The following is a 9,596-nucleotide window of genomic DNA, read 5'->3' as shown; positions in this document are numbered from 1 at the left end:
ACCTCCAACCCCCATTTCCTTCAGCATCCATCCGCTCTAACACTAAGAATGAAACCCTAGCCTCTATTTGAGTGATTCTTGAGCTTCAAATATATTTATGTGTGTTTTTGGTGCTTGAGGAGGAAAAAGGAGCTTCTTGAAGAGTCATTGATTGATGAGGAGCTTTTGGATCCAGACCTTGTGCACCTAGATCTATCTTATGGAGGTATAAAGTCTCAACCTTGACAATTCTTTTATGTAGATCTAGCTAAGTGGTATTTTTTTATGGTTTTGGTACCTTTGAGGTGGTTATTGTGAGTAGAAGTTACTCTAGAACCTTTGAGTTTCATATTTGGTCCATGTTGAGGTTATAGAGTCATAAAGTTTGGATCTTAATGAGTATTAACCTTCCATGCATGATTTGGTAGTCATTTAATGAAGCTTGGGACTTAAGGTTTTGATTTGGGTCCCCTTGAGTTATGTTATGTCATAAAGTTGGAAGAAGTCCCTTGAAATCAAACCTGGAAGTTTGGATTGAGGTCTTAATGTATTAAGAAGTTTTTAAGACATTTTTGGGTGATTTTGATCTTTGGGGTTCATCTTTGGTGTTGGGCTAAGCCATGCAAAGGCTTAAAGCCTTCGAATATATGGATCAAGTCACCTATACTTAGCTATTATGAGGTTTTGGACATTTGTCTTAAGGATTAAGTCATTAGAATGACTTCTGGGTGGTCATCGGGAACATTGTGCATAACACCGGGGAACGCTGCACGTTCTGGCTATGATGCCCATTTTTGGACTGACAACGTACGTCGTGCGTACAAGACATGTACGCCGTACGTACGTCTGATCAAATGAGAATTAGGATGTTTGGACTTAGACTCGTTTGGTATGGGATTTGGTTGGGCTGAGTCGTTTCTTTGGGATATGAATTATCTGTTTAGGCTTTGGTTGGGCCTCAGGACTTTAAATGAGCCTTAGGTTTGGTTTGGGCCTTGGGCCAAGTTTGAGTTTGGCCCATTAAAGGAAGGGTAAAACGGTCTTTTATCCTAGGAGTCGGTACTTATGACTTGAGACCACGGTTAATGGATTATGGCATAATTATTAATTAGGATTTATTTGTTGTTAGTTGGTGCAAGGTTATTTGGTTCGACGATGCAAGGAGTCATTTAGGTATCAGCGGATTGAGGTGAGTGTTCCTCACTGTACTTATGGGTCGAAGGCACCAATGTCGACACTTTGGATTGTTATCCTGGTTTATCGTATTATTGAGTACTGTGGTGATCTGTTAGATTTGTATCCTGGTAAATAGGACGATGTTATGCTTAGTGATCTGTTAGATCGGCATGTTATATGTTCTGGCTATATGTTTACCAGTCGCATGTGTTGATGTAGTGTGGTTGGGTTGAGACTGTACTGCTTTGTGCTGCTAGTCAACAAACCCAGTAATATTTATATCAGTATGTTATATATATATATATATATATATGCTTATATGTTATGTATATGTCGATATGGTTTGTGTGTGTAGTTGGGTTAAGGCGGACTTGCTTAGTGCTGAAGGCCAACAGACCTAGGGCAGCCCAAATTGGCTGAATGCCAATGGGGTGTACTAGTCAGGCCGAAGGCCCAGAGAACGGTCCAGACAGACTGAAGGCCCGGTGAGGAGGTCCAGACATGTTGAAGGTTATGTGAGCGGTCCAAATAGGATGAAGGCTCGGTGAGGCGATCCAGACAAGCTGAAGGCTCTGTATGCATGTTGTTATTGTATATATTATATGTTGTATGTTGGTACTTTAGGGGAAACTCACTAAGCTTTGTGCTTAAAGTTTTTGGTTTATGGTTTCAGGTATTTAAGATATTTGTGGCAAGGCGAAGACGTGATCGTACACATCATGATTTTATGTCATTGTTCTTGGGAGGCACTGATTTCCAAATAATGTTTTAAGAACACTATTTTGTAAACATTTTATTTGTAAAATGATCGTTTTTAAAAGTTTAAATTTGTAGAAATTTTTGGGATGTTACAGCTGCTGATGTTGACCATTAGTGTTGTCGATTTTATTAGGATTGATGCATGTTTCCGACACTTCTTGCAACTATAGGTTATTCCTTATGTGACTTGGTACATAGTCGGCCAATAGTACCATATCCTCGATATTTTACGTATTATCGTATGTGCCCTTTCATGTGCTTCGACCACTCCTTCATGCATCTCAATTATGTGGTATTCCGTCTCCTTCCCATTTACACTACGTAAACAAGGTTTTAAATACCCTATTTTTGTACAATATTATGTTGTCCACTACCAAGGATGGTGCCTTGACCCTTAGTTTCCTAGCTTCTTTGTTGACCAAAGGTATCTTGGCTTCCGTTAGGTACTCCACTACAAAGGATGGTGCCTTGCAAAACCCTAGTCCCTCAAGTGTGTGTTTGAGCTAAAAAAGTGTGTTTTAGTGTACTTAAGGAAGAAGGTGTTGCATCAAGGAGAATAGAAGTGGAAGCTAGCTTGTGGATCTTGGATCGTTACTTTCTTGAGAAGCTCCAGAAGGTAAAAAGTCTTCACATTGATGCTTTGATTGGTTGGATCTCGTTTTGGTAACCTTATGATGTTCTACTTGTCTCAAAAGTCCCATTTGTGTGCATGATTGGTTTTAGACATTTTGAGTTGTCCTTCCAGACCCTAGGAAAGTTCCTAAGCCATAAACATGAGGTCCCTTTAGCTAGTTTGGCTCCATGCATCTTGTAGAAGGTCTTAATGGATTAAGACCTTGTGTTAAGGACATTATGGACGTGTAAAGTCATAAAGTTGGAAACTTTATGACCCTAGTATGCCTCTGGACCTTGGATCTGAAGTATGAGCATAAATGTTGAAGCGATTAAACACTTAATGAAGAAATTGGGGTTACGAGATTATGCCCTACGTAGCTTGGTGTACGCCCCGTGTACCCGATCATCCACCCCAATGGTGCTCTTCTATGCAGCTTCGTGTACGTTGAGCATAACTCCGAAGTACGCCCCACATACTCACATGGGTTAGCCCTTGTTGAGTTAACTCAGTTGGGTTGAATCAACTGGGTTAACTCAGTGGGTTTATTGATTTTGACCAAATGACTTTGAGTTTGACCAAGTTTGACTTTGAGGGCATTTTGGGTAATTTGGGATTTTAATGGAATTGGTCACTCGGTGGATGTAGGCATTGAGTAGAGAAATGAGATTCAGATTCGAGCCTTATCAGTTCTGTTCAGCTTGTGAGGTGAGTTTTCCTCACTGTACTTTGGGTCGAAGGCACCAAGGCCGGCCCATTGGTTTGATAACTTGATATTCGTGATATGTTGAGTATGGAATAGATATGCATGCTAGTTTTGAAATGCTAGTCTGGTAGATCTGTAGGACTATGTGTGATACTGTCTGTTTATCTGTGTATGATATTATCTGTTATATGTCGTCATATTCTGTGGGTTGGGTTGAGGTTGTACTGCTCCATGTTGTAGCCAACAAACCCTGGAGCAAGCCAGATATAAGGTGAGGGTCGGAGAGGGCATGCCAGACTCATACTGAGGGCTCATGAGCATTCCAGATACGAGCTGATGGTCGGGAAGGGCATGCCTACTTATGGCTTAGTGGTATTCAGTCCGAGGAGTGATCAGGCCGGGGAGCAAGCCAGACATAAGTTGTGGGCCAAGGGCAAGCCAGACTTATGTTGTGAGCTTGGGGGTAATCCAGTTTGTTAGTTGTGGACCCATTGCATGCTGTTATTATATATGTGTTATTTGTTTGCGTATTGGTATTTTGGGGGAACTCACTAAGCTTTGAGCTTACAGTTTTGGATTACATTTCAGGTACCTCAGAGGATTGCGGGAAGGCGAAGGCGTGATTCTGCACTTCATCATGTTTTGTTTTTTGATTTTAGGAAGACTTTGATATTAAACATTTTTTGAAAACTATTTTGTAAACAATGATGATTTATGGGTTGATTTAAAATTTTATTTTTTTCATGAAGTTTATGGATGTTACAGCTTTCAGATAACACCAACAGAAGTTGTATTCTATTTACGATTATCGTACAATTAAAAAATAATTCAATATTTTATGGTATTTTACCTCTAATGAAATTGCTTTCAAGAAAAGTATGTTGAATGTACTCACAAATTGCCTCAGTAAGCGGTATTATCAGTACATTGTGTCGATTAAGCGACAACACCAACATAAATTATGGAATTACTATCTTCATTACATTCCAACAGATGTTAGGGAAATAGGGTCTTGCCCATTTCGCATGCCCGATGTTGGCAAACACTTCACATGCAACATGGGGGAGCCTACTAAATTTTTGTTGAAAATCAGACATTGTATATGATTTGCATGCGGGCAGATAAATGTTTGAATTGTCTGTTTCCACCAATTCTTGTTCAAAAATACATCAGCACACTCATACAACAATACCCATGATAAGAATCATGGTATACTTGACCTATGAAAGGACTAATGACATCGTCCATATTGGTTATAAACGATACTTCCCTACCCTCTTCGAGAGCTTCCTTTAACCTCATCAGAAATCAGGTACAAGAGTCGACATTATTTGCCACACCTAGACCAAATGCTATAGACAGGTTCTGGTTGTTCCCGTCCATAGCAACCGCTTGAACATTTCCTTTAGGTAGTCCCTTCTTAGACAGACACTACCTATGAAGATAGCAGGAATCAAGCAACCTATGAATGCATGGAACTATATATTTTTTGGGAGCACAAAACAATTAGTTTAGCTGTAGAAACCTTATCGGTTTTAAAGAAATAGTAAAAATGTGGGAAAAAAATATACCACACATCCAATAGCCAAAAAACAGACTTGGAAACGATCCATCGCATTAGTTTGGATGCTCATGTAAGTATGCGAGTTGGTTCACCTAAGCTCGTGTAGGTAAACACGTAAGTTGGTAAAGCTTTCTCTATGCTCACTCTCTGAGAAACTCATCTTGAAGCAGTCATAAGAGATAATTACAAATGATCTGAAGTAAGCTTCTAACTACATACAGTAACATTTTTATATAGGGGACAAAAATTGATGTTTTCTTTTGTGACATCCTCTAATTTTCAATACCAAAAAGTGTTTTTTTACGCTTTAAAAATCATGATACTTCATTATTGGAAAATCCCAGTATATAAAAATCATTTGAGTGCAAGATTGTCTCAAATAAAATCCTAAGGATGTCATAATCAATGTAGATAGATAAGTTACAACGTAAAGACCTAATGGTCCTTAACACTAGTGTAATCAGAGTATTTGATGAATATGGTATCCCATTTCATTTACGTTTGTAGATTATGAACCCACACGAGCAACGTATTTCACAAGATCGTCTAAAATGATCAAGTGTTGTCATCTTACTTTGGGAGATGACAAAACATACCATTATAGTTATTTGATATGGAACCACCATTTCTGGTCATCCAAAAAGGAAAACAATTTGTACTATGGTACGTATTTCGTACCTTCGACACCTGAAAGTGTCACGAAACAAAACTCTACTATCCGTTCCTTACACACATTCTCCGAATAAGACTACCCATTATCAAACTTAATTGAATTAGGCATCTATTATAAGTCTCATCTCATTAACGGGCAAAACTACTAGGCTCCCAATACCAACTCTGTTTAGACAACACTATAATAATTTAGTGTGTTTATTTAGTACAAAGTATTTAGGTATTAATATACTCTTATCTTTCTTTCTAAAACTATTTCCATTATTATTATCACGTAATATATATATATATATATATATATATATATATATATATATATATATATATATATATATATATATATTAACACATATAAAACTATATTTGGTTCGCATATTGTATATCATCAAATACATTTCTAACACATATTCCAGAAAATAAGCATATAGCTCACATATAAACTTTTCGACATATATTTAATATTTGTATTAATACTTGTATTAAAATCATGTTCATAAAAGGAGCTATGCACTCACCTAACTTAGGTGGATTGACCGGTGATTTAGGCAGAGGTTCACCTAACACCTTAGCTTTCCTTTCGACGTGACCTACGTATAATTAATAATGAGTCTTAGTCTAATGTTTGTGGTGACTAATGATAGTCTAGATTTATCACTAATTACAATGTCTACATCAAGATCTATCAAGTACGGAACAACCAGATATGTTCATATCGGAAGCGGGATCTGTTTGGTATACAAAGTATGCTGTTTGGAAATCTTACTTTAAACACCTTATTAAATCCAGTCTAGACATCATTCTTGTAAGTAGATCAATGAGTATAATGACTTGAAATCACTGATAAATCTTATTTATAAGTCCATGATAACGACTATCAACATCGATTAGTATAATTACAATGTCATTTTTTTATGTTATAAGACCGATTTATATCCAATGACCTTATACATTTGTGTACTTGGTTTCATGAAATGAGTTAACATATGTAACTATTACATTGGCTTAAAAAGAAACTATGAATCATAAACAAAATCATTTTGAATAAATTACGCTTTCATTATTTTAGAAATTATTTTATAATAATATATATTTTTTGTTTAAACGTAAATTATACATTTGTGTACTTCCATAAACCGTCCAAATTAATACAAAAGTTGCTATAAAATAATGCCTCGTCAACCTGACTATATTACAAAATTTGAAAATGCCCAAACTTGTTAAAAATTATGTTTGGGCTCTTTTCTTGGAGATGTCTTACAGGTTCCAACTATTTCTAATTTCCCTTTCCAAAATTCAAAATTCAAAAAAAAAAAAAAAAAAAAAAAAAGTCCACACATACTAAAAGTAAAAACTAGAAAGTTGAAATGCATCTTCTATGAGCGGCGACTTTCCTTTTCTTCTGATTTAATTCCTGTTTCCAAACATTCCCAATATCTTGAGCTATTTTCATGGCGTCTGCCGAAACACCTGCAAGTCCTCTTCTTGTAAACCCAGCTGCATACAACCCTTCTTTTCCCTTCCAACCATTGGGAGACTGTCGTTTTGGGAATCCATTTTTGCCGAAGAACTCACTCTCCTATATATTCATTAGAAGACAAGTTTCAATCAGTCAAACCAAATCTTGTTACGAGTTTGCATAGAAAAACAGAGCAAAGATTCAATCATTTTGGTACCTGAAGCCAATAAGGAACATTGCTGCAATACCCAGTTGCTAAAACGACTGAATCGATTTCTAGAATGTCTCCATTGATGAGCTCGACTGAACTCCGGTGGAATCTTGTGATTCCAGTGACAACTTTGATGTCTCCTGATCGGATTCTTGCGAGTGCACCAATGTCAAGAACAGGGGTTTTTCCATGATAGTTTTTCAGTTGTAATGGACCTAAGCTTGGCCTTCTGATTCCGTATTTTTGTGTGTTTCCGAGGATCAACCACGTGAGGATCAATAGCAGTTTATCTACCAACCATAAAGGTAGCCATTTCATCAGCATCATCGCCAAATCCAACGTAGATTTTCCCAAGATTTCACGCGGCAATACATGAACCTGTGACAAAATTCCACACATGGATTAGAAATGTTTCTTTTCTTGGAAAATATATAAATTTTTTCATTTTTTATCGAGGGTTTTTAATTGTTACTTACAGAGCTTCGAACCACCATTGATGGCTTCGCATTGTGGTTTGAGAGATCAAGAGAGACTTCCATGCCGGAGTTTCCACAGCCAACAACCAAAACTTTCTTTCCGGTGTATTTCTCGCCGGACTTGTAGTCTTTTGCGTGGATAACTTCACCGGAGAAGTCTTGTAGGCCTTCGATTTCCGGTACTACCCCTTCGGCATTTTCTCCTGTTGCCACTACAAGCTTCTGGCAGATATACTCCGTCTCAGAGGGGAAGGAGCCCATTGTCGAAACGGTTTTAACCCTCCATACGCCACACGTCTTATCATATTTTGCTGACTGGACTCTTTCATTGAATTGAGGCTTGATGTCGAATTTTTTGGCGTAATTTTCGAGATACGTAATGAACTGTCTCTTAGTGGGGTACTCGGGGTACTCTTCGGGGAAGGGTAGTTTTGGAAGTTGACAGAATTTTTTGGGGAGGTGAAGTTTTAGACGATCATAGGTGCATTTTTGCCACAATGAAGCGATACAGTCAGCTCTTTCGATAACAACGAAAGGAATGCCTTGCTCCCTGAGACAAGCAGATACAGCGAGCCCTGAAGGCCCCACCCCAACTATCACCGGGCCGTTGACCCAAATGCATCTTCTGCTCGATAAATTTTGCTCTGATAAACCAAACATTTTTGGGGTTTATTTGTTATGGATTATGGAAGGGTTTTTTTTTTTTTTTTTTGATCGTTTGTTTCTTAATTGTTGTAAGAGATATGATTGTTGTTGGAATGAAAGGAGTAAGGGGAATATATAGGAGGGGAGGAGTGTGGGTGGATGGCTTGTGACAAGGGGGAAGAAAGCAATTTAATGCATTTTGAAGTGGAAATTTTTTAATGTAGTCGGATAAAAATTATTGTTATAATTTTAATTCAATTGATTACGATATATATAATTGATTTTTTATCCTAAAGTGTTATCTTGTTGGTACAATGTATAATATTAATGAACTTGCAAAAATGAAAATATGAATCTTTCCCACATTCTGTGTTTGAGAAATAGAAAGCGTTTTGTTTTTTTATTATTATCGAAAATAAAAATCAACTATTATAACTATATACAAAGCTTAGCATGTACACTCATTACTTATGTTTAAAGTTTTATAAAATCATAAATTGAATAGCTATTATAATCCAAAAAGTAATATATATATATATATATATATATATATATATATATATATATATATATATATATATATATATATATATATATATATATATATCGGGTTCAATTGAGAAAATAAAAAAAGTTGAAAATGGGAGAATCATTCTCAGCCACTCATTTTATCTAAGCATAAAAAGACACGATGACAAACTTGTAAATATGATAACAACCTTCAATCTCAAATACGTATCTGTAGAGAATTAGATTACAGTTCAAACACATTCATCGTTCATCATCCAAATTTCTTCTCTAACTTTTAATAATCATCCAGATTTCTTCAATTAAACCATAATCAACATCATCCAATGCTAATCAATCATCGATCTTTGTCAATAATCAACACGATTCAACAGTTAACAACAAAAATTCATTTTTGGTTCTTTTAATTCAACCTTCAATTGTGCTTGAATACGATCAGATCTTCAACATCTATGATTAATTATACTCCCAGCGTTATTAGATCAACATCATCGATAATCAACAAAAATTCACTTCATATCATTCATTCAACATCGATTATCAAATAAAACTTCAAAATTGAGGTTAAACAAAATCAAATCGCTTTTTTTTTTTGAAAAATTTCATATAATTCTCTATCAATCTACTCTTCTGTAAGATTTAAATAGTCAAAATATCATGTTTTTAACATTTTTAAGAAAAGTTAAATTGTATGCACTCCAACTGTTTGATGAAATGCATAAACTAAATTACCACGTTATATTCATATATGAATATGTTTTCTCAGTATATGAAAATTAAAACAAAAAAACAAATATGCAAGTTTGTATGT

General features: G+C 36.0%; 1 protein-coding gene across 1 annotated transcript; it reads right to left on the bottom strand.

Moving 5' to 3' along the window:
* Window positions 1-6,618: 6,618 nt before the first annotated feature.
* On the bottom strand, window positions 6,619-8,627 carry LOC111881265 (probable indole-3-pyruvate monooxygenase YUCCA5). The gene is made up of 3 exons (XM_023877682.3): window positions 7,613-8,627; window positions 7,143-7,514; window positions 6,619-7,045 (listed from the first exon to the last, which is right to left on the bottom strand). The coding sequence occupies exons 1-3, from the start codon at window positions 8,270-8,272 to the stop codon at window positions 6,821-6,823; spliced, it is 1,257 nt and encodes a 418-aa protein (XP_023733450.1). The 5' UTR covers window positions 8,273-8,627; the 3' UTR covers window positions 6,619-6,820.
* Between the last annotated feature and the right edge of the window lie 969 nt (window positions 8,628-9,596).

The sequence above is a fragment of the Lactuca sativa genome, chromosome 9 (assembly GCF_002870075.4).
Source record: "Lactuca sativa cultivar Salinas chromosome 9, Lsat_Salinas_v11, whole genome shotgun sequence".
Taxonomy (NCBI): domain Eukaryota; kingdom Viridiplantae; phylum Streptophyta; class Magnoliopsida; order Asterales; family Asteraceae; genus Lactuca; species Lactuca sativa.
This window is presented reverse-complemented; position numbering and strand designations above follow the sequence as displayed.

Bases quoted from the DNA above. Each gene is read 5' to 3' on its own strand.
- LOC111881265 (XM_023877682.3), bottom strand. From the start codon at position 8,272: ATGTTTGGTTTATCAGAGCAAAATTTATCGAGCAGAAGATGCATTTGG. The intron at 7,515-7,612 runs GTAAGTAACAAT...ATTTTGTCACAG, and splicing joins CAATGGTGGTTCGAAGCTCT to GTTCATGTATTGCCGCGTGA. The intron at 7,046-7,142 runs GTACCAAAATGA...ATGAATATATAG, and splicing joins ATGTTCCTTATTGGCTTCAG to GAGAGTGAGTTCTTCGGCAA.